We start from the raw sequence: 19537 nt of genomic DNA, 5'->3' as shown, positions 1-19537 counted from the left end.
TGAGCAGTATTTCATTGTTTATCCTTTACAATACAATGTTAGTTAATTATTAATTTGTTTAAAACATGATGGAGGATTCAATACATTGAGAAATATTATATAGGTTTGTAAATAGATAACTGTGATCACAATATGAATCATTATTAAAAGAAAAAAATATAGGACCAGTTAAGATTCGAACTCAGGGTGCCTGGATAACAACTCAGCACCCAACCATATGGGCTACGCTGTTACACAGTCTAATGCTTCCCTATTAGGCACCTAACGGAAGTATGTCACAAACAATAGTCAATATTTCCAAAACGAGGGGTCATTGGCCACCCACACCAGGTATTACTTTAAACAGTACGTCTTGTACTTTCATGTCACAAAATCGGATTTAATTCGGTGATATACAGAGCGTGTCCTCTCCTTGTTAATGTAGCTATGTGACACTATTTTCAATATTTGGTCTACATTTACAACAAAATAAATATTTCCTGAAGTAATTTCTGAACTTCTTGCTTGTCAAACAAAGAGCAATGGGGTTACAGCAGGCGTTTACATATGGAAGTAGCCATCGACTGATAGGAAGAAGAGGTTGTTGAGGCTCAAAAATTAAACGTCGTTTAATAGGAGTGATTTGTAAGAGGTCTGAAAACGAAGCTTCTGTCAAACGGTCAAGAACATTTAGATACAACATTACTATGTAGTACGGGACAATGCTGAACAAGAAAACAATGACAAGACCTAAAACAACACCTGAGCTGCTGAAACGTTGTAGATTTCTAGAGCAATCAATACCGATTCTACGAGTGCATACAAGACGTCGTGCTAACAACACATACATGGAGGCTATCACACAAAACGGGAACACAGAAAATGCCAATGTAAGAAATATCAATACGTATGTATTGTATAGTGTTTTGTGTCCCGGAATGCATTCAAGAGAATAATAACTTACAATAATAGAAGGAATACTAAAGATAAAGGCAAGAACCCAAGTTCCTAGAATACACAGATATGTAAGCATTCTCATTTTTCTGTAGTCGGTCCTGGTTTTGAAAGGATTGGCTACAACGTAATATCGATTAATACTCAAAACCGTTACAGAAAACGTGGACGATCCCAAGCAAATAATAACAATAACTTCGAAATTGCATATAAAGTCTCCAATATTCCACTTCTCTGAAAAATGGACCATCAGCTTGAAGAACAAAGACAATAATAGAAAAAGTAAGTCACTTAATGCTAGATTCAAAATGAAGGAATTTGGCAGTGTATGCATTTCTGGATTTGCAATTATTGCAATCAACACTACCACATTCCCTATAATACCAAGTAACGGGAGAAGAAATAACACAATTACAAAAACCTTTCCATTAATCGGATTATCTCTCTCGTATTTGTCCACTTCTTCCGATAGTATTGCCTGATTATTATCTAGGAACTTTATCTTGTTATCAGAACAGTTTGATTTCTCTAAAATTCCCCACAGAATTCCTTTAACTTCTTCAGGCGTGGAACAAGTAGGGAATGCGTTCTCTTCCGTTTTGATGTGGTGTTCACTACACCATTTCCAGACATCCACAAGTTGACAATCGCACTGCAGGGGGTTGCTGAATAAATACAAAGTCTTCAAGGATGGGAGATTTACCAAAACGTCAATATCAATTCCCTTCAATTTGTTGTCGTGTAAACGAAGATGTTGGAGTTGTCCCAAATTTTGAAACCAGTTGTCTGGTGCGGAACTTAGATTGCAATGTGATAAATCTAAATCTTTCAAAGTTGGCACATTTAGTAGTGAACTATTATATGGGATGTGAAGATCTTTGTTAAAACCCAAATACAGTTCTTCGAGTCGGATCAAGGGTTCAAATGTGGTTGAATCTATACGTGACAGTCTGTTTACACGTAGAGAAAGTGATGACAGATTTGAATTGTAACTAAAAACGTTTCTCTCGATGTAAGAAATTTTATTAAAAGATAAATCCAGTGATTTCAACGAAAAAAGATCATCAAATATCCCTTCACTTAGTTCTGTAATTTCATTATCTGGCATATGTAAATTTTCTAGCATAAACAGATTTCTAAATGTGCCAACTCTGATTTCAGTTATATAATTATATTTTAAGTTCAAATCTTTCAACATTTTCAGACCGCTGAATACACCGTCGCTCACATTTGAAATCTTGCAATATTGCAGACTCAATAATTCAACGTCGGTACGAATTTTTCTCACAAACATGTATTTTCTCAACACTTTAAATTTGTTATCGTCGAGAAACAATTCCTTCACGTACATGTGGTTTGTCTGTGGGGCATCTGTAAGGTTGGCATTCATGCAGTACATGGCGTAATTTGAAGGATCATACCAGCAGCCTTCGTGAGAAGCGAGGACGGATTGAACTCCCAGTACTACCAACCACATCCAATAACACAGGATTGGTGTTACAAGGGTTGCGACGAACACGAGAATCTTCACTCCTGTTTCCATGGTGTCTTCTGTTGAAAGAAATCGTAATTAAGATGAAATTGAAATACACCGTCTCCATACTTATATAATTTGAACTGGTAATGGAAATTACGGGAAAACGGCTGAAAGGATTTTAATAAATGACCCCTCATTTTGAGGCTTGGAACTCAAAGTTTTCCAGAAAAATAGTAGTTTTCAGTGAAATATCAATTTTTCAATATAATTTTCCTATTTTCCAAAATCCATCTCTCGTCAGTTTTGAGAACTAGCTAATTGCATTTCAGAATAAAACAAAACACACACTGCAGTAAACAATATTACACGAAGGCCATGATCTGCAAGAATGCTGACATATTTAGAGCTCAAATTAAATTGGTCATTAAAAACTTAACTTATTTAAAAATAATTTACAGGTTCAATTTTGTGGTGTGTAATTTTCTGGGTACAGCTGTGTATTGGATATTAAAAACTACAAAGCTTAAGGTGGTTTGATGACATTATTACCATTAGAAATGAAATATTATTGCAGTTAATGCCATGTTGTGACTATTTTTCATTAATTATACATAGTAATGCTATATTGATGATATGAAAGTGTAACGTTTTGGGGTTATATAAATACACTGGTGGCCATAATTCTGGAAACTTTTTGTTTTTGTAATGAAGTATTATCATCTGTATTTATTCACAGATTTGTACATTTTAAAATATTACTCATGACTGATTCGTCAATTATGGAGTTTTAATAAAGGTATTTTATTAAATTCTTAATATTTTAACAATAAATAGTCATTTTGTGGGGAATTATATTCTTATCGTTTAAGATCTAAATATTAATTTCAGATTTCATTATAATTTCCCATTATTTATTGTAATAAAAATTTGTCCACTGTTGATTTTAAGATTATTTTAGATCATTAGGAGCATTTTTGAGCTCTGTTAGCATAAAATATGGACATTATTAGAGTGTTTCTATCATTAGTCTAACAAAATTTCGTCCGGTTATCACCTGATTGCTTTACCACAAACTTTATTGATAATTTTATCACAATGGCTCCACGAAAGGACTGAACACCTTCTAATCGAAGTAGGGCAGTCATACTTCGAGAAGAAGGCTACACATTCAAGGAAATTGCAAGAAAGCTTGGTAATGATGTTACAGTGCCTGGCGTCCAGAAAGTATGACTGAGGTTGAAATCTACAACATCTTGTAAAACAGCACCTAGAACTGGTAGAAAACCTAAAGTAAGTCCATGAGATGTGAGGCAGATTTGTCGATTGGCAATGAAAGATGGAATAAAATATTTTAGAGAGGTACAGAAAGTTTTACACAGCAGTAGATGTAATATTTCTGCGAGAACTCTTCAAACGAATGTATGATTTGAGGCTTTCTCGGCGTTGGTTCGCTAATATGTTTTCGCGGGATATCAGCCGAGTTAAGATTTTGGAATGCTCCAAGCTTTCGACTGCTATCTCTGCAGCCATCTTCAGGGAAGTGATGTCCGAATCCCGGGAGGGGCGGAGCTTACGAGCGATGACAATTCCCGGCCCCGGATTGGCCGATCCGCCAACCAATCCCGTTTCACCTGAGACAGCCACATCTATATAACCTTTCGACTTTCTGTTCGGACATCACTTCCCTGAAGATGGCTGCAGAGATAGCAGTCGAAAGCTTGGAGCATTCCAAAATCTTAACTCGGCTGATATCCCGCGAAAACATATTAGCGTCTTCAAACGAAGTTATTCCACAATGAACTGAAAGCAAGAGCACTCAGAAAAAAGCCATTTCTCAACAAAAGACAACTAGAAAATCGTGTAAATTGGTGCAAAAATCATCAATCATGGACCAGTGATGACTGTGCGAAAGTGATATGGAGCGATGAAACAAGGATTTCTATATTTGGAAGTGAAGGAATCAAATACATTCGTCGACGAAATGGAGAAGCTTTGAATTCTGAGTGTCTCATCGCAACCATGAAACATCCTGTTGCTGTCATGATCTGGGATGCATATCCAGGAATGGAGTAGGAAGACTTCAGATTTTTCAAGGGAACTTGAACACGGAAAAATGCAGAAAAGATATGCTGGAAGTGAAATTGATATTATCCATTCCTGTCTTACACCCAAATTGTGATGATTTTGTATTTCAACAAGATGGTGATCCATGCCATACTGCCAAGAGTGTTATGCAATGGTTTCAACAGAAAAACATCAAGGTGATAAAGTGACCTGGGAATAGTCCTTACCTTAATCCAATTGAAAACTTGTGGCCAAGGTTAAAAAATCTGGTGTCTAAAATAATTCCAGCAGCAAAACTAAATTCATTGATGCCACTATCCACAGCTGGTTTCGGATCATCAGCAAGGAAGAACTGAAACGTTTGTGGACTCAATGTCCCACAGAATTGGTGCCTTCACTAAAAATAAAGGTTATCCCACAAAGTACCAACTGTTTACAGAGTGAATGAAAAAATAACATGAAAGAGTTTCTAACTGTTAATGTATAAATATATGTTTTCTCACACATATTATGATATAAAGTCACGAATTTTCTATAAAAATAGATTAGACAATGTTTGAATGTTTGTTTGATGCTTTCAGTCACGAGTGACATTTTAAACTGTATTAATGTGTGAATAAAAACAGATGTAATGACAATTCAATACAAACACAAAAAGTTTCCAGAATTATGGCCACCAGTGTAGATGTAGACAATAACATAAATTAGATTTTGATTTCTATATTTACTGTGTGGTGGCTATATAGTATATATAGTATATGTTGCTGAAAGGTATAAAACTTACGTAAGATAATAATATTATTAAAAATCAAATATTTTTATAGTTATTAATCAAGTGGGATTGGGTCTTTTTCATATATTTAATGACGGTGTGGTGTAGATATTTATATGCGTGGTTCTCTTCAGTATTGGCTCGAGAGAGAGTATCTTTCATTATTATGAAAGCAAATAACTTTGAGAATGTCTGGTATTCTTCATTGAAAATAATTCTGAAAAATGTTTATTTGAACGTCAAATGAACTTAGTTTGCAGCATTAGCTGCACAAGCCACTAGTGTATATATATATATATATATATATATATATATATATATATATATAATTTGAACTCGTAATGGAAATTACGGGAAAACGGCTGAACAAATTTTAATAAATGATTCGTCATTTTCAAGCTTGGCATCCAAGGATTTTCTGAAAAATAGTAACTTTCAGTGAAGCGTTGGTTTTCCTACATAATTTTCTTATTTTCCAAAATTCATCTCTCCTCAGCATTGGATGTCCGAGAAAACAGTGGAGAGAACAATCATAGACATTTAGAGGTAAAACTGTGTAATGCATGAAGAAAAATGATGTAACAGTATGACGTCATATACATTCTTGTAATAAGATTATCAGAAGTACTTTAGTAAAGGTCTCACAAAAAGCCATTGCAGACAAACAGTATTATACCTAAAACTCACCAAAAATATTGTCTCCACCTCAAGACAGAATTCAACGTCTGTTCATAAAGACAGACGTGAAGCCAACTGACAACCCAAGTCGTTCTCATAGTTCAGAAGAAGTGGACGAGACAGGAAAATGGATGAAGGATATTCCTTTACCACTGTTTTCCGCACTATCTGACAGGAAATGCGTCAGACTTTTGTCTAAATATTACTATAATATCACCAATAATGGAATACTTAAATATAAAAATTGTATTATTATTTCTTTGAAAGTCTTTTTGACGTCAAACATCTATTAGTGCACCTACAAGAACAAAAAAATGTTAATGTCTTAACGTGAAAGGTTTTTCTGTAAAGTCCGAGTCACTCTCGACACCATGGCAACAAGTATAAGACAAACTTCCTTACTCATGGTTTCCTGCGCGGTCCGTCCAACTCCATTCTCAATTTAATATGCCTCGAGGTTTTCCACTCTGTATGTTTCGTTATTCTCACATTTTCGGTAGCTAGCCTATCAGGTTACGTCCATTTTCTACTTTCTCCTTCAGGATTATCTAATGTTCCTTCTGGTGGAATGTCTTTGGATACTGTATTGAGGAAACGGTGGAACCTCGTCAAAACTGTCACTACCTTTTTTCAGTTAAAAATATCAGGCATGGTTGCGACTCGGCCCTGCGTATATTATACAGGGTGAACAACAAGTAGGCTATGCAATATTGCTAGTAATTTCTTAAATTTTAATTTACAAAAAAAAAAAAAAAAAAAAAAAAAAGTTTATACAAAAGCTTTTGGAGATGAACCACGCACTACGGTACCAGTGCAGTATTGGAAAGAAGTTAGTTATTCAGGCATATAGCGTGTGACAATAATCTTTATTTTTTAATAGCACCTGAAATTAAAATGTACTTAGTTCGAATCTCCATTAAATTTTACTTATGAATGTGTATACATTTAACCTGTGGTGCAGCTGTTAGTAAGCACAATTTTACAAGCTGAACTAAAGGAAGGGGCTACTCATTAATTACCACTGGTCAGCTTGATGAGTTAATGACTGAATTTGGTATAAATTTCCTCTAACCAATACCTAATTTCCTCTTTACCCTTTCCTATCCAACCCTCTGACTGAACTCTTACTTTCTTCGACCCTGACGGCATTAGAGCATTCGAGGCCTAGGGGTTCATTTCACTTTCCTTCCTCCTCTTTCTACTTTTCTGTTCCTAGTGCTGACCTGCTATGGCACTAAAATCGTCCTCCAGTGGCTTAAGGAGGGAAAGCTGGTGATCAACAAGATCTCCCAGCTAGGTCCAATGGACCCGTCGACCAACAGCAGGTGTGGTCCTCCAGACATTCTGGGGGTTGTGTGTGAATGAAGTAGCCACCAAATAGTTATTTATGGTACTTGTGAGGTAAGTGCATGTTTATTACACGAGTGCAATAAAGATCACGCTCACAAGTACCATACGTAATTTTATCCATGACCATAACGAAAAATTCTGTTTTATAAAAGAAAATATGTTGAAAATAAGTCCTCATGTAATCACATACCATAGCATGGATTTTAGAATCAATACGTTACTACGAGGTAGGTCATGATGTAGGAGGCCATGATTAGTAAAGAATGGTATCTAAGGCGTTGAATAAATAATAAATTATAATTAATTATATAATTTTAATATATATTTTTTCACTTTAAACGTGTATTTTCGTCTTTTTGAAGTTTCAGGGATTATTTAGAAGTGTTCACGGGACTAATGTGATTAAAATAATTTCACATTTTACTTCTGTAAACTTAAGAGGAATATTAAAATTTAATTAATCATCGTGTCTGTTTAGCTCAGTTGGCTAACGCGTGTTGTTTTAAAATCCTATAAACCCAACTTCGCAGGTTCAAGTCTCCTCGCATCCCAAAAGGTAAATTATTACAAAATTTTAAAAAGATGCATATTAGATATGGATGTAATGTACAAATTACGACGTAGCAGATAGAGAAAAGAGAAAGAGATTGAGTGAATGTATATTTAAGAAATGATAATAAAGAAGTAGAGGTAGTGACATCTAGTAACTAATATATTAACTTCTTGAGTAATAGTTGAATGGAAAAGTATACGTGTGTACCCGGGTACTAGGAAAATACTAATGAGCTGTGAGATAAAGTTCAAACTGTGAGGTAAAGTCTTTATCTCACTAGTGAAATAAAGTAATGTTGAATAAAAGCCTACTTTACACACGCAAAAGTACTTAGTAAAGACATGTTTTTCGTTATGGTCATGGATAAACGTTAAAATATGGTGTTCACTTAAATCGGCTACAACTTGCCATTTTTCACATCTGTGCTTCAGTGGCTGGTCATGATAATATCTTTGAAAAATATTGGAGTGTAAGAGGTCAAATGACTTTACTGTCAAACGCCTGGCATTAGAAAACAACAACAACAACATTTAACCTGTTCACACGATTCATATCTATAATTATTTTTAAACTTGTTTCGTGAACTTCAAACCTGAGACAAATAAGTATGTAAAATCGTGTCGAGTAGGAAAAAAAACTAAACAAAACACTGTGTGAGCTCCAAGACTGTTGGCCACTTCTCTCACTCCGAGTTTCGTCGTTCCATTGAAGGAAATCTAGAGAAGTTTGAGGGGAAAGCCTAAAATGGAGTAACCTAAAAGCTACCACAAAAAAAGGGGGCAAAGAAGCATGACAGAAGCATCAGAAAAAGAAACATACGAAGATGTAAGACTTAACGTTGAATTATACAGTTTTGACGTATGATGATATTTTGGAATACAAGTTTTCTAGGTCTTTTTTTCCTGTTACGATGTTTCTAATGGACACTTTTCCTAAATTATCGTTTAGCTATTACATGATTTATATTCCTAATCCATGTGTTGTGATAACTCCAGCACCTATTAAGATATTAGTATTAGTATTAGTATTTATTTATTTAACCTGGTAGAGATAAGGCCGTCAGGCCTTCTCTGTCCCTCTACCAGGAGATTCCAATTATAATATGAACAATAAAATTACAATTGGTATTAAATTTATAATTACAGTTACAAATAACATTACAATTAGTATTAAATTTACAATTACAATTACAATAACATCAAAGTACGGAAAGATTACCTGAATAATTAAAGCTAGATAATTTATGACAGAGAAACAAAGAATATTTTATATTTACTGAATTACAAATTAAATCTAGAATAACAAAATTGTATAGTGATGAAATTACTGAATATTGAAATATTTTGTGGTAGATTAAAGAAACTATTTACAAGAAATCAATTACTGACCAAGTGCCTAGTAAGTTTTCGTTTGAATTCAATTTTATTTCGACAGTCCCTGATGCTAGCAGGTAGCGAATTCCAGAGTCTTGGCAGGGCTATTGTGAAAGAAGATGAGAATGAGGAGGTGCGATGGGATGGTATTGTTAGTATTGTTTCATGACGAGAGCGTGTGTTCAGATTATGGTGGGAAGAAAGGTAAGTGAAGCGAGACGACAGGTACGAAGGAATAGAAGAATTCAAGATTTCGAAGAGAAAGAGAAGTGAATGTAAATTTCTTTTCTTATCTAGTTTAAGCCAACCTATTGCTTCCAGGGATGGGGTAATATGATCATATTTACGAACATTGCTTACAAAACGTGCACACAAATTATGAGCACGTTGAAGTTTCATTTTGTTGTCGCTGGAGAGGTCAGTCAGTAAAATGTCCGCATAGTCGAAATAGGGAAATACAAGTGTCTGCACAAGGGACTTTTTTAAGCAAGAGGGGAGATGAGCATTTATCCTTTTTTATATTTTTATGTAACTTTAAAGATATGATTATTTTCTTTTCTTGTTACGTATTACTAGAGCCTGGATGTTTAGGCATTAATAACTGTTAAAATAGGCAGACAAAAAAGGCAATAAAAACGTAAAAAAGGCACAATAAATTTTGAAAAAAACAGGCATAATAAATTTAAAAAAAGTATAATATATTTTAGCAATAAGTTTAAATTATATCAACATAACTCACATATTTACTTCGTAGGTGACACATGTTCACTTATAAAATACTTGTTTTCGTGATTAACTGTCTTTTCACAAACCTTACATAACAAAACTGTTCCATCGGTTGAAAACACATGGGCACCAAATTCACTAACGTAAGCATGAAGTTTACTTTTCAATGGTTTACTGAATTTAGGCATTCTAGCTAACCGATCTTATACCTTCTGTCACCCGACAATAACTGACTGTTCCTCACTCAAATTTCTTTCTCCTACAATAATAAACACGTGTAGCACAAAATTGTAACAGTAAGATTTGAAAATATGAAAGCCAACAATTGGAAATGCCACGTGACAACTTCTATGAGAACGAGCTGAATATTTAAAATTATAAAGCTGATTGTTGGTACCGTGAAGACATGACAATATTATATATGTAACTGTGGATTGTCGATCATTACTCATATTACACCAATAGTATTAAAGCACGATTATTAGCAGATTAAGTACCGAAATAAATTACTTTTATTTTTTATTGTTACTAAAGTTAGTCATTGTTTCAAATATTTAAATTTCATACACATTATGTTACAATTAATTATAAAAATGCAAATAAACTAAAAATATTGCTTTAAAATGAACAAAAAAAGGCACTATCGGCTTTGTTCTAACTATACGTACTGCGGAGTTATGGCGGCTAGAATGTCGGCGGAATAGTGGTTTAAACGCTTCCCCTTTTATCCTCGAAAATCAGAAAGTGTTCAGCATTGCCATTTTGATACTATCGTGTAAGAAGTAAGTCAAGGGGGAATACAGGGCCGCATCCCGTTTCTCGGTATGGCCATTATTTCCGGAATTAGAGACTCAAATATTTTAGGTAGTACCCAAAAATTGGGGCTAGAAAAAAAGTGCGACGGATTTGCTGGATTTTTGCGGTGATTATTAGGGAAGATGCGGGGGTGCTACTAGGTTAGGCTAGGCTGGGACGTGTAGAGTTGGTTAGGGTCGGGCCGGGCCGGGCTAGGTCAGGCCAAGGTCAGGTTATGATCATCCAAGATCAGGCCAAGATCAGTTCAAGGTCAGGCCAAGGTCAGGTCAAGGTCAGTCTGTCAGGCCAAGGTCAGGTCAAGGTCAAGCTAAGGTCAAAATAAGGTCGGGCCAAGTTCAGTTCAAGGTCAGGTCAAGGTCATGACAAGGTCAGGTCAAATTCAGGCTGTCAGGTCAAGGTCAAGTCAAGGTGAGGTCAAGGTCTGGTCAAGGTCAAGCCAAGGTCAAAATAAGGTCGGGCCAAGTTCAGGACAAGGTCAGTCCAATTTCAGGTCAAGGTCAGGCCAAAGTCAAGTCAAGGTCACGCCAAGGTCAAGTCAAGGTCGGGCCAATTTCAGGTCAAGGTCAGGCAGAGGTAAGGCCAAGGTCAAATCAAGGTGAAGCTCAGGTTAAGGTCAAATCAAGGTCAAGTCATGTTTGGATCAGGAGAGGTCAGGTGAGGTTAGGTTAAGCTCGGATGGGTTGGGTAGGGTTGGGTTGGGTCGGGTCGGGTTGGGTCAGGTCAAGGTCAGGCCAAGGTAAGGTTAAGGTCAGTTAAAGGTCAGGCCAAGATAAGTTCAAAAGGAGACCAATTGCAGGTCAAGGTCAGTCCAAGGTCTGGCCAAGGTAAGATCAATGTCAGGCCAAAGTCAAACCAAGGTCGGGCCAAGTTTAGACCAAGGTCAGGTCAAGGTCACGTCAAGTCAAGTTCAGGCCAAGGTCAAGTCAAGGTCAGGCCAAGGTCAGGTCAAGGTCAGGTCATCAGGCAGAGATAAATGTAATGTCAAATCAAGATCAGACTAAAGTCAGATCAAGGTCATGACAAGGTCAGGTTAAGGTCAGGTGAGGTTTGTATCTGTTCAGGTTTGGGTCAGGTCAGGTTAGGTTAGGCTTGGCTAGATTGTGTTGGGTTAGGTCGGGTCGCGTCAGTTCAAGGTGAAGGTCATGTTAAGTTCAGATCAAGGTCAAGTCAGGTTTGGGTGAGGTCAGTTAATCCACACAAAACAACCAATATTGGAGCTCACAAAAAGCCGATATTGTGTATAAAGTGTTTTAAAACTCATTTATCTCATTAAATATCAGTCCTATCAAAATTTTTCAAGGAATAAAACTTATCGCAAATCATTTTTAAAGAAACTTTGGTATGTAACATTTTTAAAAAAAATCAATAATAAGGGAGATATTTTGATTTATTTAATTCAGGCCACCTTATAACCCCCCTTTTAAATAATGTATTTTGAATGCCATATAGCCTAAAATCTAAGTTACAAGGAACTTAATTTATATTCCAATTTTCGTCGAAATCCGTTCAGCCATTATCGCCTACAGACAGACAGACAGACATACAAACAAAAATGTCAAAAAAGCGATTTTCGGTTTCAGGGTGGTTAATTATATATGTTAGGACCAATTATTTTTGGAAAATCGAAAATTACCGGAAAAATTTCGGCTACAGATGTATTATTAATATAGATTACTTTACAACACATTCAACAACACCATTTTTACAACGTCCATAAACATCATTGATTATACACACACGTAGTATCACTTTATGTTCACTTACTAGCAAGTTTCTGTCTGCCATCTCGTTTCCTCGAGCAAATTCTCGAACGGATAAATAGAGAACTCTGGGTAATGTACCTAACACGTAGTTCTAATCTTCACCACCCACGACGCTGGGCGCTGATCATCTTATTTCAGCCCCCCGACTCCAGATGGTGCTGACCGCAGTTTCGCATCCTATTATATATTTATCCATGGTTCAAATACCTCCCTTCCCAGGACGACGTGTGGAATGGGGTATGTAGACATATTGCCAACATAATATCCCAAGAAGTTCACTTCCACATTATTTCATGGGACAAAAGTTTTGCGAGCCTGTGTACACGCGCTACCTCCTGAGATACGCATACGCCGGTGGGGTCGATGTAATTATATCAAAACAAAACCTAAAGCTACGATGCGCATCCAGAAAGTAAGTTCCCCATTTATTTTTGAAAAGAACACACACTTTCAGGAAAACATTTATTGGCAACGGGTACAGCGATGTTTCAGCTATTTTTCAACATATCCACCATCAGAATTGAGACACTTGTCGTATCGTGGGATCAACTTTTGTATCCCTCTGTCGTAGGACTCTGTCGCGTATGAATGGAACCAGCGTGTGACAGACGTCTTCAGCTCTTCGTCGTTGCCAAAACGCTCACCGGAGGACAGGAATTTCTTGAGATGCAAGAAAACGTGAAAATCGCTGGGAGCAAGATCAGGACTGTAGGGTGGATGATCAAATAACTCCCAGCCAAATTTCGTCAAAACAGCTGCTGTGCGCCGAGCCGTATGTGGACGAGCATTGTCATGGAGGAGCACAACACCTGCAGTAAGCATTCCACGCCTCTTGTTTTAATGGCACGTCGCAATTTTCGCAGTGTTCCACAGTAACGGTCAGCGTTCACTGTTTCACCTCTTGGAAGGTAGTCAATGAGCAGAATGCCCTTCCTGTCCCAGAACACCGTGCACATCACTTTCCGTACCTACAGCGTCTGTTTGAATTCCGTCCTGACCGGAGATCCACTATGCCGCCAATGCTTGGTTTCGGGGGGTTAAGTGCGAAATCCAAGTCTCATCGCCCGTGACGATCCTGTCGAGGAACTCGTCGCCGTCATCGTGATACCGTTGCAGAAATGTCAGTGCTGCTCCTAAACGTTGCATTTTGTGTTCGGGTGTCAGGTTTTTCGGCACCCACCTGGCACACACATTTTTGAACACCAGGTGCTTAGTGACAATCTCATGCAACAAGGATCGCGATATCTGCGGAAAATGGCTGCTCAGCTCCGTAATCGTGAAGCGACGGTTCTCCATGATGCACTGCCGCACCAGCTCAACACGATCATCATTGATGAGGGACGGTCGCCCACAGCGCTGTTCATCATGGACACTTTGACTATCTTCGGAAAACTGCCTACACCAGCGACGCACCATCTGCTTACTCATGATTTTCGGCCCATAGACCTGACAGAGCTGCCGATGAATTACAATTGGCACAATGCTTTGTGCATTAAAGAACTTTATCAACAACCGAACCTCGCAGGCGGCGGTAGAAGGAATAAGAGCTTCCATTTCGGACCACTGCTGCCACGCTACTGGCACCAGGCGGGACCTGTCCGGCTGGCATATGATTGATACGTCATAGATCTGTTACGCATGAGCAATTAACACGGCTAATTACGTTAACTTTCAAGGGGAAAAAATCGGGAAACTTACTTTCTGGATGCGCCTCGTATATCATGACAAAAATAAGGACTTAAACAAAATAATACATTTGAAAAGAACACTTACTGGGTTTAATGTAACTGTGTGACACCATTTTCAATATTTGGTCTACATTTACAACAACAAAGCAAATATTTCTTGAAGTAATTTCTGAATCTCTTGCTTGCGAAACAGAGAGCAATGGGGTTACAGCAGGCGTTTAAATAAGGAAGTAGCAATCGACTGATAGGAAGAAGAGGTTGTTGAGAATCAATAATTTGAAGTTGTTCATTAGGAGTGATTTGTAAGAGGTATGCAAATGTAATTACGTCTAAATGTTGCAGAACATCTAGATACAACATTACTATGTAGTATGGCATAATGCTGAACAAGAAAACAATCACAAGACCTACTACAACTCCCACGCTGCCGAAACGTTGTGGCTTCCTAGAACAATTAGCACCGATTCGACGGCTACAGACAAGATGTCGTGCTAACAACACATACATGGAGCCTATCACACAAAACGGGAACACAGAAAATGCCAATGTAAGAAATATCAATACGTATGTATTGTATAGTGTTTTGTGTCCCGGAATGCATTCGAGAGAGTAATAACTTACAATAATATAAGGAATACTAAAGATAAAGGCAAGAACCCAAGTTCCTGGAATACACAGATATGTAAACATTCTCATTTTTCTGTAGTCTGTCCTGATTTTGAAAGGATTGGCTACCACGTAATATCGATTAATGCTCAAAACCGTAACAGAAAATGTGGACGATCCCAAGCAAATGATAACAATAACTTCGAAATTGCATGTAAAGTCTACAATATTCCACTTCTCTGAAAAATAGACCAACAGCTTGAAGAACAAAGACAATAACAAAAAAAGTAAGTCACTTAATGCTAGATTCAAAATGAAGGAATTCGGGAGTGTGTGCATTTCTGGATTTGCAATTATTGCAATCAACACTACCACATTCCCTATAATACCAAGTAACGGGAGAAGAAATAACACAATTACAAAAACCTTTCCATAAATCGGATTATCTCTCTCGTATTTGTCCACTTCTTCCGATAGTATTGCCTGATTATTGTCTAGGAACTTTATCTTGTTATCAGAACAGTTTGAGTTCTCTAAAATTCCCCACAGAATTCCTTTAACTTCTTCAGGCGTGGAACAAGCAGGGAATGCGTTCTCTTCCGTTTTGATGTGGTGTTCACTACACCATTTCCAGACATCCAAAAGTTGACAATCGCACTGCAGGGGGTTGTTGAATAAATACAAAGTTTTCAAGGATGGGAGATTTACCAAAACATTAATATCAATTCCCTTCAATTTGTTGTCGTGTAAACGAAGATGTTGGAGTTGTCCCAAATTTTGAAACCAGTTGTCTGGTGCGGAACTTAGATTGCAATGTGATAAATCTAAATATTTCAAAGTTGGCACATTTAGTAGCGAACTATTATATGGGATGTGAAGATCTTTGTTAAAACCCAAATACAGTTCTTCGAGTCGGATCAAGGGTTCAAATGTGGTTGAATCTATACGTGACAGTCTGTTGACACGTAGAGAAAGTGATGACAGATTTGAATTGTAACTAAAAACGTTCCTCTCGATGTAAGAAATTTTATTAAAAGATAAATCCAGTGATTTCAACGAAAAAAGATCATCAAATATCCCTTCACTTAGTTCTGTAATTTCATTATCTGGCATATGTAAATTTTCTAGCATAAACAAATTTCTAAATGTGCCAACTCTGATTTCAGTTATATAATTGAATTCTAAGTTCAAATCTTTCAACATTTTCAGACCGCTGAATACACCGTCGCTCACATTTGAAATCTCGCAATATTGCAGACTCAGTAATTCAATGTCGGCACGAATTTTGCTCACAAACATGTCTTTTCTCAACACTTTAAATTTGTTTTCGTTGAGAAACAATTCCTTCACGTACATGTGGTTTGTCCGTGGGGGATCTGTAAGGTTGGCATTTATGCAGTACATGGCGTAATTTGAAGGATCATACCAGCAGCCTTCGTGAGAAGCGAGGACGGATTGAACTCCCAGTACTACCAACCACATCCAATAACATAGGATTGGTGTTAGAAGTGTTGCTACGAACATGAGAATCTTCACTCCTGTTTCCATGGTGTCTTCTGTTGAAAGAAATCGTAATCAAGATGAAATTGAAATACACCGTGTCCACACTAAGAATATATAGAAATAATAGCTTAAAATTTCACAACCGTATACAGTGAAACTTCCCAATAGCGGACACCGCCGGGGAAAAATTAAATGTCCGTTATTGAGAAGTGTCCGCTATTTAGAAAATCGTAAGTATGTATACAGTACATTAAAATTTCTCATACATATTCAACACTATATTTTACAGTACAGTACATAGACAGTGAGATTGTTTATAGTACTCATTCAGAGAGAAATTCAAGATAAAGGCATCTTATGCAAATCTAGTCTTTCAGGTGAAGCTCCCTGTTAAGCAGATTTGAATAATTTCAAGGGAAAAATTGTTCCTGGGCCGGGTATCGATCCCGGGACCTCTGGTTGAACGTACCAGCGCTCTACCACAGAGCTACCCGGGAACTCCACCCGACACCGTCTCAACTTTTCCCTTTATATCCACACAACTCGCGTATGCTGACGAAACGCCAGAGACCCACAACGAGTGCACACATTCTCTGTGTGACTTGGAATTGTGGTTTTCTGTTAACGTACACAGTAACGTATATGTTACGCAAATCTAGTCTCTCAGGTGAAGCTCCCTGTAAAGCAGATTTGAATAATTTCAAGGGAAAAATTGTTCCGGGGCCGGGTATCGATCCCGGGAACTCTGGCATCTTATTTGCTCTAGCGCGGTAGAACCATTAATACGTTAAATTGTCAATGACAAGCCCCTCAGTTTTAGAAAAAGCTCTTTTTGTGTTCTCATTTGCAATGTCAGTGTATGATTTTAAAATAACATCCTTTTTTTTTTTTTTTTTTTTTTTAATTTCACTAACCTGAGTTTTTCCTACATTAAACTTTGTGGCCAGCTCACGAACACTTAATTTCTCCTTCTCACTAAGCTTTACAATATCCACTTTCTCTTTAGTGACAAACGTTTACGTTTCTTATGACATTTTTAATGTGACTGTACTTCCGAACACTCAACTCCATTTCACCGGCATTATCACCTTCATCTCACTCAGACGCTAAATAACCCAAGCTGTTGATAAAGCGTCGTAAAATAACCTACTAAAAAACACTCAACTTGACTGTTCACGTACAGTATCACAACTAACAACTGTGATGCTTACCTTCAATAAAGTACAAGAACGTTCAAATGCACGATAATAATTGTTGCAAAGAATTCCGTTTAATTTACAACCGTCTTTCTCTTTATTTTCTTTCACGCTGTCCGTTATTTGGAAGTTTTATTTGTTATTGGGAGATACATTTCAGTGTCCGCGTCCGTTATTGAAAATGTCCGCTATTTGGAAGCATATTATCATAAGGGCCAATGCTATTTTGCAGGGGAATTTTAAAATGTCCGCTATTGGGAAGTGTCCGTTAAGGAACGTTTCACTGTATTATAATTGCTTAAGAAAAAGCTAAATCAATAGAAACACTCTCCAAGATTTCGTTTCATACCTTTTCTATGGCCATTGTTGAGTGCAATGTTTTCTTTCAAGCTTATTGTTGCTTGGCCATTGTTGTGTGTAATGTTTTCTTTCAAGCTTATTGTTGCTTGACCATTGTTGTGTGAAATGTTTCGTTTCAAGCTTATTGTTGCTTGGCCATTGTTGTGTGAAATGTTTTCTTTCAAGCTTATTGTTGCTTGGCCATTGTTGTGTGAAATGTTTTCTTTCAAGCTTATTGTTGCTTGGCCATTGTTGTGTGAAATGTTTTCTTTCAAGCTTATTGTTGCTTGGCCATTGTTGAGTGAAATGTTTTCTTTCAAGCTTATTGTTTGCTTGGCCATTGTTGTGTGAAATGTTTTCTTTCAAGCTTATTGTTGCTTGGCCATTGTTGTGTGAAATGTTTTCTTTCAAGCTTATTGTTGCTTGGCCATTGTTGTGTGAAATGTTTTCTTTCAAGCTTATTGTTGCTTGGCCATTGTTGTGTGAAATGTTTTCTTTCAAGCTTATTGTTGCTTGGCCATTGTTGTGTGAAATGTTTTCTTTCAAGCTTATTGTTGCTTGGCCATTGTTGTGTGAAATGTTTTCTTTCAAGCTTATTGTTGCTTGGCCATTGTTGAGTGAAATGTTTTCTTTCAAGCTTATTGTTGCTTGGCCATTGTTGTGTGAAATGTTTCGTTTCAAGCTTATTGTTGCTTGGCCATTGTTGTGTGAAATGTTTCGTTTCAAGCTTATTGTTGCTTGGCCATTGTTGTGTGAAATGTTTCGTTTCAAGCTTATTGTTGCATGAATGAAAATGTGCATTTATCAGTCTAGTTCCTTGTCAATAGAGATGTGGACGGTACAGCAAATAGTTCGATGCGTGCTCTGGTTTACAGAATTGAATTCAGTTACGCGGGTTCAGCGGCGCAAACGGATGGATTGGAATGTGGATCTTGCTACACGCAAATCCATTTACGAGTGGGATAGAACCCTACGAGACAGGGTTGCCAGATAAAGGAATCGAAACCGTCGTACTAACTTATAAAAATTGTCGTACTTCAGCGTAAAATTGTCGTACATTTCTCAACTTCCTAATATACTTCTAGTCCACCGCTGTGTAGTAATGGTTAGCACGTCTGACTGTGAAACGAGCGGGTCAGAATTGAAATCCCGGATGAGACGAGTTATCTGGTTGATGTTGTTTACAGGTTTTTTCCTCAACCCATTAAGAGCAAATGCTGGTTAACTTCTGGCGCTGGAGTCATTTCACTGGCATTATCACTTTCATGTCATTATGCGGTTGATAAAGAATCGCAAAATAAATATATCTAACAGTAAATTTTAGTTCCAATTAAAAATACTACTAATTATAGTGCACATCCACAATGACATTCAGCATTGAAACAAATCACCACCCATTTCTTCATCATCAACACTGTCATGGCAGTAAGGCGTGCACGATGACGCTTGGTTAGAATCAACTTTGTTATATTTAAAGTCAGTAGAATTTGATCTTTGGCCGGCGCGGCGGCAGATAGGCCAATAAATGCGGCTGCTGAAAATTATATCAAATTATTTCATCTACAGTAGACTCAAACTCGACACATCTACAAGGACATCACTTTATTTTTACCAACATTTTTAACATTAACCTGGCTATACACGGAAACACTGTTGCCCCCTTCCATTACAAGAGTTTGAAGTTACTAGTGCAATATGTA

The 19537-nt window shown here is 37.2% G+C and overlaps 2 protein-coding genes across 2 annotated transcripts in view; both read right to left on the bottom strand.

Annotated features, from left to right (window-relative positions):
• Nucleotides 1–271: 271 nt before the first annotated feature.
• LOC138702157 (uncharacterized) overlaps nucleotides 272–19537 on the bottom strand; it is a 51188-nt gene continuing 31922 nt past the window's right edge. The window contains exon 3 of the mRNA XM_069829764.1: nucleotides 272–2484. Coding sequence (XP_069685865.1) covers nucleotides 425–2484 — 2060 coding nt within the window. The 3' untranslated portion in view covers nucleotides 272–424. The remainder of the gene's footprint in view (nucleotides 2485–19537) is intronic.
• LOC138701003 (uncharacterized) lies at nucleotides 12275–16215 on the bottom strand. Its single transcript, XM_069827481.1, has one exon. It carries the CDS (start codon nucleotides 16201–16203, stop codon nucleotides 14284–14286), a length of 1920 nt encoding a protein of 639 aa, XP_069683582.1. The 5' UTR covers nucleotides 16204–16215; the 3' UTR covers nucleotides 12275–14283.

The sequence above is a fragment of the Periplaneta americana genome, chromosome 6, assembly GCF_040183065.1.
Source record: "Periplaneta americana isolate PAMFEO1 chromosome 6, P.americana_PAMFEO1_priV1, whole genome shotgun sequence".
NCBI classification, from domain to species: domain Eukaryota; kingdom Metazoa; phylum Arthropoda; class Insecta; order Blattodea; family Blattidae; genus Periplaneta; species Periplaneta americana.
The sequence above is the reverse complement of the archived record's forward strand: the minus strand, read 5'-3'. Positions and strand labels throughout refer to the sequence as shown.

Excerpts from the sequence above, each read along its gene's own strand:
- LOC138701003 (XM_069827481.1), bottom strand. The coding sequence starts at position 16,203 with ATGTACTGCATAAATGCCAACCTTACAGATCCCCCACGGACAAACCAC.